The following is a 16,390-nucleotide window of genomic DNA, read 5'->3' as shown; positions in this document are numbered from 1 at the left end:
AGAGGTAATCATTGATGGCATCTATTACCTGTCTGTGAATGGAGTCAGAAATAGATTGAGAACCACCATTGCCAGGGGTGTTGATGGAAGAGATGTAGGTTCCAGGAAAAGAGACCAAAGAAGAGTGGTTAAAGGCAAAAGAGTCCAGATAGTATCTTTCCTTGGGGAGTCTGCAAAAGGAGAAAAAGGTCATTTTTGTGAGTGCGTGCCTGTGTGTGTGTGTTGCTTTGTGTGTGTGTGTGTGTGTATGTGTGTGTATGCGTGCGTGCTGCTTGGATACAATCCAGTGCCTTGAATATACTAGGCAAGTTCTCTACCACTGGGATATCCCCCAGCCAGAAGTCATTCATGATTTTTTAAAAAATCTTTATTTTAATTATTTCTTTTTATATGGTGCTAAGAATCAAACCCAGGGCCTTGCACATGGTAAGTGAACACTCTACCACTGAGCCACAACCCCAGCCTATCATTCATGGTTTAATATGCAGAGAGAAGTTAATTGGATTTGTTTATAGAGAAATCACCAGAGAAGTTGCACATATGAAGGTGGAAGGACCCAAGTTTGTGTTGAAGAAAAGGGTGGCCAATACCAATAACAAAGAGGGAGTATTTTGGGAATGGGATCCTTTAGGAATGTTGAAAAGTTGTTTTCTTGAGCTATGGTTCCTGACCTATAAACTGAGAAGTCATTACAGGGTATTCATTGCTTGATTTATACTGTACACAATGTCTGTAAGTTGAATAAAAATTGTTCTAGATCATTGAATAATAAAAATTAGCGCACAAAATGTTCTGTATTTGTAAAGCTGAGGAATCACTCATCAAGAGCTACAAATAGGAGAGGCTAGCTTCAGAGGTTGGTATGGGTGATAATGTCTCTCTCTCTTGAATGTTTTGGGAAGGATGAGTGGTACATAGCATATTATAGTATTAGAAATGAAGATGAAAGTTTCAGTTCTATAGTGAGAATCTACCAAAAATGAGAAAGAAGCTGAGAAGAGAGAAATAGGGATTGGAGAGTAATGTGTATGCTAGACTCTAAAATAATATGTGGGGTAAGTTTGAAAGTTAGGCAAAGGATGAATTAACAGGATTGGTCAACAGTTTGGGAAGGCCCATATAAAAGTGGACTGAAATGAATGGATGAGTTCTGCATGTCTGTCATAGTTGGATACAGGGATGGGATTCAGAAATGAGAGCACAGTGGTCCCAAAGGTGCTGACTTGGCAGAATGATAAAAAGTTGTAGTATGATGTGAATAGTCAGAAAGAAATGGGAAGGATAGATGGACTCTTTGAAGACTTGTGAGAGAAAGTAAATACTTTTATCTTGAGAAAGATGATCACTTAGGCAGACTATGAGGGAGTGTGTTACTAGAAACTTTAGGACTTAACAGTGCTTTGAGCTCCAGAATATTAAATGTGCAAGATAGGTGTCTTGGAGCACCATCCAGTGCAACATACAGTTTCAACAAGGGAGTGGAGACTTGAACCAGCACCTCCTACCCCCACATTCTGGGGATTGAACCTAGAATCTCAGATGTACTAAGCCTGTGCTCTACTACTGAGCCATACTCGAAGCCAAACCAGAGTTTTGTAAGTAGGGGGAAAAAAGATATAAAGCAATTTAAAAACCACAGAAGTAACTGAAATCCTTCACTGTGTTACTCTGTTGTAATTTTTTCTTTGCTTTTAGGATTATTGAAAATGTTAAGCAGGTTGCAGTTGGGAAACTGAAGCAGGAGGGTCCCAAGTTCTAGCCAGCCTTGTAAATTTAGAAAGACTTTCTCTCAAAACAAAATGAAAAAGGGCTGGGAATGTAACTCAGTGGTAGAGTGTTTGCCTTGCATTAGTGAGGTCCTTAATACACAGTACTGCAGGAAAGAAAAGAAAATATTATCTCAAATAGTACTTCTTTTTAAAAAGGAATCTCATATGTAGAATGTGACTGCATAATTATAATGCTGAATAGTTTTATGATAAGCATCAGATTTATGTGTATTAGTTTATTTGCATCATTTTAATAGCAAAGACTCAGACATCTTAGTAGGCAAGTAGTTATATAAAAAATGATAAATGTACTATGTACTAGAATGCAGTATTAAGTACAATGAAGTACATGTTGTACATACATAGAAAGATCACCAACATCTTAAGTTAAAAAATTACAGAACAATATGTATGCTATCATCACCTTCATGTATTTTTTTTAAAAAGCCCTCTACACTGTGTACATCAAGGTTTGTAAATGTAGAAAAGTTCATAGCTAAAGGACAGGCATGATGTGTATGAGAAAGGGATTATTGGAACCTGTGCAGAAGTAGAAATGATTTTCATACTACATTCTATAGCATTTGTACTGTTTAAGTCTTTAATAATATGTAACCTGAATTATAAGAAAAAATAATTTAAAGCTAAGCAGCATTGTGGATGGCTTTTAAGATTCAGAATGTATTACATTTATGGAATGAATTTGAAACTTATCACTGAGAGGTTACAATTTATGGGTCCCAGAATGTTGAAGCTGTCAATGAAAAAGTGACAAAGATCTTTTATTCATAAATACATAAATTGAACCAGACTTAGCTAATGCCTTGACTAGTCAATTAAGTTATATTCAGGTTTAACAGTCTTTACTTGGAACCAGATTGCTTACAACGAGTTGTGTTGAGTCTGAGAGTAGGTTGCCTCTGAAATTTTTTATGCAGGGTGTTCATAGTGCTTTTATGTCACGTAGTTTTAGTTGCTATTTCTAAAAATGATACCTGTAGGTACAAGAATCTGCTTTAATAAACTACATACTGTTAATAAGAAAACTTACTCTCTGAAAAAGCATGCTGATTTGCAGGTAGAAAATCTCCTATGAGTACAACTACTTTGTGAAGTATTGGATTAATTCAGAGATTGACCTTTTAGATTTTGTAGTTTCCTTAAGCACAAGTACAATTGTTTATTGGGAAGTTTTTGTTTCTTTTCTTGTAGTGGTAGGTATTGAATGCAGGACCTCATGCTTGCTGGGGAAATGCTCTACCACTGAGCTATATCTTCAGTCCTTATTCATTGATAAATTTGATAAGACAAGTCAAAGGCCTAAAAATAAGGGTAATTAGTGATTTTTATTCTTTTGTTGTTGTTAAAATATTTTTTTTGTAGTTGTAGATGGACAAAATGCCTTTATTTTATTTGTTTATTTTTGTGTTGCTGAGGATCGAACCCACTGTCTCATGCATACTAGGCAAGTCCTCTACAACTGAGCTACAGCCCCAGCCCTAGTGATTTCTGTTCTTATAAGCACCATTTTGAGTATGAATGCCTTCCTGTGGACACATCCTACATGCTTAATTAGCTGGTTATTTGCAATCGTTATATTTTCCGGGCCATCCCAAAATTGCAGATAACCTAGCAAGTGGACTGTCTTGGGCCAGTAGTGCTGTTAAGGGGCAGGTCTGTAAAACTGACAGATTCAACTCCTTAGTTCCCATTTTCCTAACTAGATATGACTTAGCTAATCCCCTTTCTTCACATACCTTTATTACTTTGATCTTAGAAAATTTCTCTACACATGTCATGGTATCCTTTCATCCTTTTCTTCCTTTCGGTTCCTTCCTAGATAATGTCAGGAAAAACGTCTTGTTTTTTTGCTTCCTTTAATCCTCTTCTTTTCTTTTACCAATAGCAAACCAAATAATGATTGAAATGATTATTTGTAAAAGAGGAAACAAGTTTGAGTTGGAACTTGATATATGTGTTTCACTGAACTTAAGATGTCACTGATTGGGAAATGCATCATTATCTGAACTGAAAAGAAAGAAAATATGCATATCTCTAAAGCTGGAGAAAGTGTTTTGAATATGCTTTCAAAATAACTGGTTCAGTTATCTGATTGTCTTTACCTTAAACAAGTCATGAATCTTAGCGTTGCTAATAGGGAACCAGCAAACAATATACATATATAGCCTTGGAAACCATTCTGCCCTTGATTGAGGGTTTTTTTTTTAATATATTTTTTATGGAGACAGTATCCTTATTTATTTTTATGTGGTACTAAGAAACAAACCCAGTGCCTCACACGTGGGAGGCAAGCACTCTGCTACTGAGCTACAGCCCCAGCACCTTGATTGAGTTTTTAGCCTAATTCAAGTAAGCCTTTAGACTTTCCTCCAGGTTACAGGGAATACAAAGGATAGGAGAACTCTTTTATCCAAACTTTGTGGAAACAGTTAGATCCATCCTGAACTGTGAATACATTCAACAAGAAAATTAGCCCTGCCCTGTTTTGGGGAAAATGGAGCAGTTAGGGAGAGACTATTCCAGATTCAAATGTGAGTTATGATTCTTATTGAATCCTAGAATAAACAACTAGCTATAAAAGACATATATGTGCTTTTGATAATAGGGAAAATTTGAGAAGCTGTATTTTTTTTGGTACTGGAGACTGGATCCTAGGCCTTGAGTTTAACATTACCCATACCTGCTACCACTGTGTCCTATCTCTGAGCTACATCCCAAACGCTTTTTAAATTTTATTTTGGACAGGGTCTTGTTAAGTTTACCAATTTAGGTGATGATGATCTCTTAGGAGTGATAACATTGTGATTTTATAGAAAAATGTTAACATTTTGTTACTTTGCTATTATTAATCTTTAATGTACTGTGAAAACTAATTTGGTAGGTATGATGTATGCAAACAAAATCATGTAAATAATTTAACAAAAAAATGAGGCCCAGAAGAGAAGTATAGTCTGTAGAGATGTTAAAAAGTGTTCAAACTGAAAGCAGGGAATAGTAGGAGGGTGTGCCTGTATTCCAGCAACTCAGGAGACTCAGGAGGAGAAGCACAAGTTCAAGGCCAGTCTTGGCAATTTAACAAGACCCTGTCCAAAATAAAATTTAAAAAAAAATTGGCATGTGGCTCAGAGGTAGGACATAGTGGGTAGCAGGTATGGGTAGTGTTAAATTCAAGGCCTGGGGTCCAGCCTCCAGTACCACCAAAAAAAAAAAAGGGGGGGGAGGGGTCTAATGGATCATGAATGTCTCCAAAGCAATCTCAGAAGAAATCTCAGAATATCAAGCTGGATGGGGATTGTAGTTCTTATCCTCAAATATCAGAGGTAGGAAATATTAGACCTGATTTACATCCCACATAATAGATGTTGTTAAATCTGTCATGGTTTTCCTTCCTATTCAGGAAATAGGGCCACTGAATCCTTTTCATTGATAATTTGCAGCCACAACCAGTTAATAATTTGTTGGCATCTGCTGTGAAACCTGTTGGTTACCATTTCAAAGTTGTTCATTTCACAGAAGGGGAAGCTGAGTCAGGGCAGTAGAGTGGAAAACTTTGGGAATACATATGAATTAAAGGAATTAATAGGATTTCTTCAACCCAAGAGTACTTTTTAATGAGGTAACAAATGTTTGGTATCAATTTAATTAGTTTATGAAGTAATTAAAATTTTATAAGTTGGGGGAGGTTGGGTATCAATTTAGAAGATCTTTTTGCTGTTTTTGAAAAATGTACTTAGGATTTTAAGATTCACACATCTAGCCAAATTAAACCAATTAAATTGGAGTTAGAAGTAATATCAAAGTTAAAGGCTGCTGTTGAGTTCATGTTTTTAACACAGTGGATTTAATGCTAGCTACATTACTTTGAATCTTCTTTTTAATAAAATATTGAGTCTGTAACTCACCTTAAAAAGTTTATTTTTAGGTGGGAGCAGGGACATATTTGTGTAGTTTCAGCTACTTGGGAAGCTGAGGCAGGAGGATCACTTGATCCCAGTAGTTTGAGGCCAATCTGAGCAACATAGAAAGACTCCGTCTCTTAAAAACAAAAAATCCCAAATCCCCAGCTTGTTTTATATAGTTAGCCTTTAAATTATTTTAACAAATTGGTATTAAATCATTGTATTTCATTTTTAATCTTCAAATGTATTACTTTTTTTGAGGGGGGTACCAGGGATTGAACTCAGGGGCACTCGACCACTGAGCCATATCCTCAGCCCTATTTTGTATTTTATTTAGAGTCAGGATCTTACTGAGTTACTTAGTATCTCGCAGTTGCTGAGACTGGTTTTGAATTTGAGATCTTCCTACTTCAGCCTCTCAAGTAGCTAGTATTACAGGTTTCTGGCACTATGCCTGTATGATTTTTTTGAAAACAAAATCTAGCTTCACATTTTTGAACATCCCAGGCATAATTATGTCAATTTTAATTTATTAATCAGAATTTTCCATTAAATATTTGTTTGTTTGCAGGTATATTTGCATACTTAAACTACCATGTTCCTCGAACAAGACGAGAAATATTGGAGACCTTAATCAAAGGCCTTCAGAGATTAGAGTACAGAGGATATGATTCTGCAGGTATTTCCTTCTTAAAAAATACAGGTTTTGCATGATTCTTGATCTAAATAGGGTGTTTTTATTATTATTTATTATTTTTTATTATTTATATTTATATTTAATGGCTATTTAAAAAAATTTATGAATCCAACTCTGAAGAATTTTTATATTTTATCATATTTAAAAGGGATGTTAATATAATTATTAACAGTGTTTCTATAAATACAAATCATATGGTACAGCTTCATAGGAACAGAATTGTTGATTTTAATAAAATATTGAGTCTGTAACTCACCTTAAAAAGTTTAAGATTTACTGTATAAATCTTTTCTTTCCTGTAACTTTCTTTTTCTCCATGGATCCATGCTTTTATCATATAAACTGATCTGAGATTTTTCTATTTTATATACATGGCAAACCAAATAAAGATAACTTTCTGGCACTTACATTTGACTTTAGTCCCCCCTTATGTTGAGGGTCCACAAGACCGCCCTCAGATTCCATGCTTCCTTAGGATGGCTCATGGTTGTGATTTATTATAGCAAAAGAATACAAAGCAAAGGGATAAGGTGTGTGAGGTGAAGTCTAGAGGAAACCAGACACAAGAAGCTTCCAAGAGTTTTATGATGGAGTCACACAGGATGCCCTTGATTTCTCTAGCAACAGTTTGTGACAACACATGTGAAAAGTCTATCAGGGAAGCTCATTAGTGACTCAGTGTCCAAGGTTTTTTGTTGGGAGGTGGTCACATAATCTTCAGTTGTCTATTCTCAACTCCCAGAAGAAAAGCAGGTGTTCTGCATAAGCTACATTGTTTGCATGAGTAGTTTAGGCACTGCGAGCCACTCTTACTCCATCAGGTGGCAAGAATCCTGAAATGCACATCCTCAAATGCCAGCCACATGCCACCTTGAGAGCAGGCCTTCCTAAGGATAGCAGGGTTAGACCTCTTTTCTGTACACTTAACATTGCTACATGGAATGGGCATTTATCTTCCTTGACTTCCCTTAGTAATAGAAAGTCAGCTCCTTGCTTACTTTATTCTTGAAATCTTCCTTTCTTAGCTTTTCTGACAATGTATCTTTTCATATAGATGCTGATCATTTATTTTCTGTCAGTTTTAGAGACTCCTTCTGTCTATTGCTTAAATATGAATATTCTGTAAGATTCTTCCCTTGGCTCACTGGTGGGTGAGCTCTGATTACATCAACTTCCTGTGTGTTGGTGATTTAGAATCTGCATGTATTTTTTAATCCAGGTGTATTTCCGAAGTTGCCAGAAAACCTGTGTTTCCAGCTGCCTCCTAGAAATTTTTTCTGGACAGATGACATTATTACGAACTTTGAATTTTATTCAGAATTGAACTGAATACATAGCACTTCTCACCCACTCCATTCTGTTCTGTGTCCCTTTTATCAATAATCATTCAAAAAGTTCTTTGAGCCTAAGAAGTATCCTTGAATTCTCCTTTCTCACCTCATATTCAGGCTATTCTGTTTCTCGGTATCCCTATCTTCATTGCCACTATTTAATTCAGGCCCTCTTTATTTTTGCTTTGCTGCAACTGTATCTTCTGGTAGCTGCTTTCTTTATCCTTTTTCTCCCTCTCCATCTCATCCTCTACACCATTTCCAGAGAAAATTTGTCAAATGTTTTTGCCATATTATTTCCCTGCCATTATTTCTCTGCTTGAAATGAGTGGTTTCCCAGTACCATTAGGGCAATTTTTTTCAAATTCCTTAGCAATTTAAGTAGAATCTCTAGAAATGCTTTTTTAAAAAATATCTATTTTTTAGTTGTAGTTGGACACAATATCTTTATTTATTTATTTTATGTGGTGCTGAGGATCGAACCCAGGGCCTCGCCCGTGCTAGGCAAGCACTCTACTGCTGAGCCATGACCCCAGCCCCTCTAGAAATGCTTTCTTGACCTTCCCTCCTTATCTGCCTTCTAAGGCATGTGCCCCTCTTCTCCATTTCTCCATTATGTACCAATCACAACCTGTAGTACTTTTATTATAACTTAAATACACTATCTTTTTAACAATCTTTGAAGTTTGAGTACAGAAACCGAAGTCATTTTCTTTTGTTTTGATGCTGGGAATTGAACCCAGGCCTTATGTATGTTAGGCAAGCTCTCTACCCCTGAGCTACTACACCTCCAGCCTTGTTTTCATTTTTGTGTCAAGCAGCTATCATGTTATTTGACACCTAATATGTTTTTAGTAAATGTTAAATTGATAGATGAATTATATGAAAATGTAATAATTTTAAATTAAGAATTTTGCTTCATATTGATAATCTTGGATATAGCCAGTGTCTAAATCTTGTTCTATTTCTATGTGTCTTAGGTGTGGGAGTTGATGGAGGCAATGACAAAGATTGGGAAGCCAATGCCTGCAAAATTCAACTCATTAAGAAGAAAGGAAAAGTTAAGGCGCTGGATGAAGAAGTTCACAGTAATGTACTTAGTTTGATTTTTGCCCCTCTCCCCACTAAATACTGCATATTTTGGGACCCATTTTCAGGATAATGATTCTTAAAGTTGAAGCAAGGGAAGAAAAGTTCTTTTGTTACTATTTGGATTGGCTTTAAATTGTACATGAGCTTTAAAAATTATCATAACAACTAGGAAAGGAAAGTAGTTACATAGGGTTCAGAGCAAGCTCAGTGTCTTAAAATGAAGTAGCTTTAGAACTGCCTTACCTGAGAAAGGAAGGGCTTATTTGTAGGACAAAAGCTGTTTTTAGTGGTGCCCTTGTTTATGTGTCTTCACTTGGTGGTTTTCACTTAATAATGGCCCCAAAACATAAGAGTAAGGATGCTGACAATTCAGACATACTAAAGAGAAGCCATGAAATACTTTTTTGATAAAAGATGTTAGTTTTCCCCTTAACAAAAAAAAGGAAAGTCATAAGCAGAGGTGGCTAACATCTATAGTAAGGATGAATCTGTGAAATTATGAAGAAGAAAAATGAAATTTGTGGCAGTTTTTCTGTCACACCTCAAACTGAAAAATTATGGCCATAGTGATGATAAGTGCTTAGTTAAGATAGAAAAGGTATTAAGTTTGTGTGTCATGTATATATAGGAAAACACATGGTATATATAGGGTTTGGTACTATCTACAATATCAGCCATCCACAGGGTGGATGGGATGGGAGGAACACTTGAAATCTATCCCTTATTGACAAAGTGGAACTATTGTTTATTTTTCTTCAGAGGTGCAGAGGTGTGGAGGTGGTATACCAGGGATTGAACTCAGGAACACTGGACCACTGAGCCACATCCCCACCCCTATTTTGTATTTTATTTAGAGACAGGGTCTCACTGAGTTGCTTAGTGCCTCACCATGGCTGAGGCTGGCTTTAAACTCATGATCCTCCCGTCTCAGTTTCCTGAGTTGCTGGGATTACAGGCGTGTGCCACCTTGCCTGGCTGTATAATTTAATATAGCTTCTAGCATTTCTACAGCATTATTTTTTTAAGCATATTGTAGTTTTTTTTTAATTAGAGCATTGTAATTATACATAGAATTTTGGTTCATTTTGACAAAATAACACATGTAGGGATTTAATTTCAATTCTTGTTACCCCTTTTCCCCCTCTCCTTTATCCCCCTATTCTCCCTTCTGTGTTGATCTTTTACTCCTTTATTCATTTATTTTTGATTGGGATATTCTACATATAAAGGTGAAATACCCTTTGAACATTTATATTTGTATATAATAGGATTTTCTTAAATTCATTCCATATTTCTTCCTTTTTCCTATTCTTTCCTCCCTCCCTCTTGTTTTCCTTGTGTTCCACTGATCTTCCTGTTATCTTTATGATACCTTGCCCCCTCCCCTACAGCCCCCTCCCCCATTGTCTTCTTTCTCTTATTTTGTTCCAACTTTCACATGAAAGAAAACACTGGATTCTGATTTTCCTGAGTCTGGCTTATTTCACTTAGCATGACTTTCTCCATTTCCATCCGTTTACCGGCAAACACTGTTATTTTATCTTACTTATGGCTGAGTAAAACTCTGTTGTGTATATATATCATATTTTTGTTCGTTCATCTATTGACACACATTGGGGCTGATTCCATAATTAGTGATTGTGAATTATGCTGTTGTAAACATTGAAGTAGCTGTACCTGTATGCTGATTTTAGTTCATTTGGATTAATACCAGGGAGTGGAATAGCTGGATCATATGGTAGTTTCATTCCTAAATTTTTAAGGAATCTCTATTCGTCTTTCCATAGTAATTGTACTAATTTGCAGTCCCACCATCAATGTATGAATGTGCTTTTCTCCACATGCTTACCAGTGTTTATTATTTTTTTGTGTTTTTGACAATTGCTACTTTGACTAGAGTAAGATGAAATTTTAATATCTTTTTTTTTTTTTTTTTTTGGTGATTCTGGGGATTGAACACCAGGCCTTATGCATGTGAGATAGGCACTCTACCAACTGAACTATGTCCCCAGCCCTTTAGTGTAGTTTTGATGTACATTTCTCTGATTGCTAGATATGTTAAACATTTTTTTCATATATTTCTGACTATTTGTGTTTCTTCTTTTGAGAAATGCCTGTTTAGTTTTTTTTTTGTTTTTTTTTTTTGCCCATTTATCAATTGGGTTATTTGTGGGTTTTTTGTTTTTTTTTGGCAGTGACTTCTTATATACTTTGGATATTAATCACCTGTCAGAGGAGTAGCTGGCAAAGATTTTTTTCCTGTTCTATAGGCTCTCTATGTTCTTGATCACTTCCTTTGCTGTGAAGATGCTTTTTAATTTGATGGCCATTCCACTTGTTGATTCTTGGTTTTATTTCTTGAGCTTTAGGGGTCTAGTTGAGGAAGTCAGTGCCTGCACCTATATGATACGAGTGTCAACCCTGTGTTTTCTTCTAACAGTTTCAAGGTTTCTGGTCTAATTCCTGAGGCTTTGATCCATTTTGATTTGACTTTTTAAAAAAAATCTTTATTTTGTTTATTTATTTTTATATGGTGCTGAGGATTGAACCCAGTGCCTCATATGCTCTTCCACTGAGCTACAATCTCCAGCCCTTGATTTGACTTTTGTGCAAGGTGAGAGAGGGGAATCTAATCTAATTCTTCTACATATGAATATTGTGTTTTCCTAGTACCATTTGTTAAAAAGACTGAAAACATCTATAGCGATTAGAGAAATGCAAATCAAAACTACACTGAGATTCCATCTCACCCCAGTCAGAATGGCAATTATCAAGAATATAAGCAGCCATAAATGTTGGAGAGGATATGAGGGACAAGGTTCAATTATACATTGCCGGTAGGACTGCAAATTGGTGCAACCACTCTGGAAAGTAATATGGAGATTACTTAGAAAATTTAGAATGGAACCACCATTTGACCCCATTATCTTACACCTCAGTTTATCCTGAAGGACTTAAAGTTGACATACTATAGTGATACAGTCACTTCAGTGTTTATGGCAGCCCTCCTAACTGGAATAAGTTATACTTATTCTATGTATGTATAATATTTCAAAATGTACTCTACTGTCATGTTTAAAAAAAAAAAAAAAAGGCTGTCTTTTCTCCAGCATGTTTTTTTTGGCACCTTTGTCAGATATCAGATAGCTGTAAGTATGTGGGCTTGTCTCTTTGTCTTCTATTCTATTCCATAGATCTTCACATCTATTTTGATGTCAATACCATGCTGTTTTTGCTACTATAACTCTGTAGTATAATTTGAGATTCAGTCTTGGGATACTTCCTACATCACTTTTCTTGTTCAGAATAGCTTTGGCTATTCTGGGTCTCTTATTCTTTCAAATAAATTTAAGGACTGTTTTTTATAGTTCTGTGAAGAATGTCATTGGTATTTCGATGGGGATTGTATTGAATCTGTATATTGCTTTTTGATAATATTGCCATTTTGACAGTATTAATTCTGTCTATCCAAAAACATGGGAGGTCTTTCCATCTTTTGAGGTAAGGTTTTCTTTGATTTCTTCCTTCAGTGTTTTCATTGTAGAGTTCTTTCACTTTCTTGGTTAGATTAATGCCCAGATTTTTTTTTCCAGGTTATTGTGAAAGGGATGGTTTTCTTTCTCAGCTGAATTGCTATTGGAGTATAGAAATGTTACTGATTTATGAGTGTTGATCTTGTATTCTACTACTTTGCTGAATTAATTTATCAGCTCTAGAAGTCTTCTCGTGGATTTTTTTTGGGGTCTTCTAGATTTAGGATCATGTTGTCAGCAAACAATTATGGTTTGACTTGTTCTTTTTTCAATTTGAATCCCTTTAGTTTCCTTCTCTTGCCTGATTACTTTGGCTGGAGTTTCGAGAACTCTATTAAATAGGAGTGGTTGGAGTGGACACCATTATCTTATTTCTGATTTTAGAGGAAAACCTTTCAGTTTTCTCTATTCAGTATGATGTTGGCTTTGGGTTTGTCATATATAGCCTTTATAATCTTGAGATATTTTTCCCTTATACCTATTTTCTCGAGTGTTTTTAACATGAATGGTTGTCTGTAGCATTATTTAATACTGGGTTTTTTAATATTATCTTCTTCAGAACAACAAGATATGGATTTGGATATAGAATTTGATGTACACCTTGGAATAGCTCATACCCGTTGGGCAACACATGGAGAACCCAATCCTGTCAACAGCCACCCCCAGCGCTCTGATAAAAATAATGGTATGAACATATTCTGTGTGCTTTGAATGATTGCAGAGGGTCAATAATGGGAGGAAGACTGAAGGCTCATATGTTTTCATTATCTTAATTTTTCTTAATTTGGAGAATTTCAGATATATTCAGAAATAGAGAGCATATGGAACCTGATACATCCATTTCCCAGCTTTAACATTTATGCAGAACATGACCAATTAAGTTTTCTGTTTTGAAAGTCAATAAATATCATATTGTAGTTTGATGACTCTTCAGTATTTTTTTTTTTTTTGAGGTACTAGATGTTAAACCTAGTGCTTCACACATGCTAGGCAAGTGCTCTACCACTGAGCTACATCCCAGCTTTTTAAATTTAAATTTTGTTTTGAGGTGGTTTCATTAAGTTGCCCAGGCTGGCCTTGGATTTGTGGTGCTTTTGCCTCAGCCTCCTGGGTACCTGGGATTACAGGTGTGTACCACTGTCCCTGTAGATAGACACACACACACACACACACACACACACACACACACACACACACATATATATTTATACACACACATATTTATATTTATAAATATATATACATTTGCTTTTGGTACTGGGGATTGAACCCAGGGCACTTTACCACTGACTTATATCCCTATTCTTTTTTTTTTTTTTAATTATTTTTATTTGTTTATTTTTATGTGGTACTGGGGACCGAACCCAGGGCCTCACGCATGCGAGGCAAGTGCTCTACCACTGAGCTACAACTCCAGCCCCATCCCCATGCCTTTTTATTTTTTATTTTGAGATAGAGTTTACTAAGTTGCTTAGGGCCTTGCTGAGGCTGCCCTCGGACTTGCATTTCTCTTCCCACATCATTGGGATTACAGTGACCATGTCCACAGTGCCTGTATATTTTGTATAAATTGGTATGGTGTGTTTGTTTTCCTCTGGAGGTACAAAATGTTTTTCTTTTTGTGTTGTTAGCAGCCATTGATGATCATTGCCATAATTAATTTGTATAAAATTTAAAGATAAAACAATGTGGTTTTAAATTTCCAATTCAGGTCCAGGGATATAAGGTTTTTACTGAATCTCCTTGATCTGATATCTGTTTTTCCTTTCAAGCATGCTTAACCACTCTCAACATCTGCAATATCTTTATTTAATTTACCCCCTGATATTCATAATAACAATAATAATACCAACATGACCATAACAGTATGTTTACTGAAAACTCTTTTTCTTTAAATAATTTTTTAGTTGTCAGTGGACTTTATTTTATTTATATGTGGTGATAAGAATTGAACCCAGTGCCTCACACATGCTAGGCAAGCACTCTACCACTGAGCCACAACCCCAGTACTGAAAACTCTTATTTAAAACTTTTTAAATTATTGTTGTTATCCTTAGGGATGTATAATTAAATTAGAGTGTTTTAGGGTCACTTGAAACAGTATCTTTATATGGTTGTGCTACCAGTTGGTTATAGCATTATGTTAATATATTTAATTTAGTTTTTAGGAATTTATTTTCTTAGCTGGGTGCAGTGGTGCATGCCTATAATCACAGCTACTCAGGAGCCTGAGGCAGGAGGACCAGAAATTTGAGGCCTACCTGGGCAGTTCAGCAAGACCCACTCTCAAAATAAAATACAAAGGGCTGTGGACATAGCTCAATAGTAGAGCACTTGCATAGAATGTGCAAGGCGCTGGGTTTGTTTTTATTTCCCCAGTGCTGGAGAAAAATTAATTTTATTAAAATTATTTAATATTTTGAAACCACATCTGTAGAACAAAGCATTATTAAAAGAAGTCTAGGGGCTTCTGGAATAGAATGAATGTATGTTTAATATGTGTGAGGCCTTGGGGTTCAATCCTCGGCACCAAAAAAGAAGTCTAAACTCTATATTGTAATTTTTTTTTGTGATGGTGCTTAGAATAAAACCCAGGGCCTTATGCATTTGACAAGTGTGTATATTAGTGAGCAATACACCAGTTCTTTAAACAGTTTTTTAAAGTATGTTCTTCCCTTTAAAATGTAAGCAAATGCATACAGTTGAGTGTGTGTGTGTTCTTTTTGAGTTTGTAATTCAATTTAGAAGCTTCCTATTAAGTTTTCTGTGTCTCAATAATATGGAAATGAATTCTAGTGTTAGCAAACACTCAGATTTTAAACACTGAGAAGACCTTTATAAAAGAGTCCTAAAAAGTTGTATCTAAATTGTGTTTTGAAACTTTGGCTTTAAGTTAAGGCTTTTTGTCAACTGCTTATGATTCTATGTTCTAGCATTTAATTTTTTCTTACATTTATTTTTATAGTTGATATCATCTACTAAATGTCTAATGAAAGTATTTTTTAGTTTATAATGCATTTTAGTTCAGGTTCATTTACTATCAAATCCAGATGTCAAATCTTTAGGTATATTAAAAACATTTTGATGATGTCATAAAAAATTAGATTTGGTCAGAAACCAGTGACGGGCTAGTAGTCACAGCTGATTTAGGGAGACCCGAGTCAGGAGGATCACTTGAGCTCAGGAGTTTGAGACAAACCTCAAAAACATAGTGAGACCCCATCTCAAAAAGGAGGAAAAAAAATTGGATTTAGTAATTTTTCTCCTGACATGTGAACTTTAATAAATCCACATGGGTAGTTTTACATACTCTGCTAGTGGCTATAAATAATGTTATTGACTCTTGATTATTTATTCTGACATTTTTATAAGTTATTTAGTAAGAATAGGTTAAAATAATTCCCAAATCATATTTACTTGCTCTTGGAATGATATTTTGTCAATTTTTATGTGACATTCCAGGAAAAATCAGGATCTCAGGCAAGTAAATTTAACTATAAAACTGAATAACTAGGCTGGGGTTGTGGCTCAGTGGTAGAATGCTTGCTTAGCACGCAGGAAGCCCTGGGTTCGATCCTCAGCACCACATAAAAATAACTAAATAAAATAAAGGTATTGTGTCCAACTACAACTAAAATAAATAAATAAACAAATACTTTTAAAAATCCTGAATAACTATCTGGTTATTCTTGGTGAGTTTCTTAATTTTAGATCTTTTAACTCAGAGTAAATCAGATGATTGTAGTAGTTTTGAAAGGCCTTTTCTTTAAATTTATACTGAGAAAAGAATGAACTGAGAAATGAGAATAAGAGTTAATTAGTTCAGGGGCTGGGGTTGTGGCTCAGAGGTAGAGCACTTGCCTACTATAAGTGAGACACTGGGTTCGATCCTCAGCACCACATAAAAATATAATAAAGATATTATGTCCACCTATAACTAAAAAATAAATATTAAAAAAGAGTTAATTAGTTCAGCTTTCTCAGTTTGCAAATGAGGAAACAGGCCCAGTAAACTTTCTCCTTTCACCTGAAATTAATGTCTTTAGAA

At 35.3% G+C, this 16,390-nt stretch overlaps 1 protein-coding gene across 2 annotated transcripts in view; it reads left to right on the top strand.

The window, feature by feature from the left end:
* Gfpt1 (glutamine--fructose-6-phosphate transaminase 1) overlaps positions 1 to 16,390 on the top strand; it is a 67,536-nt gene that overhangs the window by 3,812 nt on the left and 47,334 nt on the right. For both annotated transcript variants that reach the window (XM_076833028.2, XM_076833027.2), the window contains exons 2-4: positions 6,261 to 6,368; positions 8,698 to 8,805; positions 12,902 to 13,027. In XM_076833028.2, coding sequence (XP_076689143.1) covers positions 6,261 to 6,368; positions 8,698 to 8,805; positions 12,902 to 13,027 — 342 coding nt within the window. The remainder of the gene's footprint in view (positions 1 to 6,260; positions 6,369 to 8,697; positions 8,806 to 12,901; positions 13,028 to 16,390) is intronic.

The sequence above is a fragment of the Callospermophilus lateralis genome, chromosome 14 (genome assembly GCF_048772815.1).
Source record: "Callospermophilus lateralis isolate mCalLat2 chromosome 14, mCalLat2.hap1, whole genome shotgun sequence".
Taxonomy (NCBI): Eukaryota; Metazoa; Chordata; class Mammalia; order Rodentia; family Sciuridae; genus Callospermophilus; species Callospermophilus lateralis.
The sequence above is the reverse complement of the archived record's forward strand: the minus strand, read 5'-3'. Positions and strand labels throughout refer to the sequence as shown.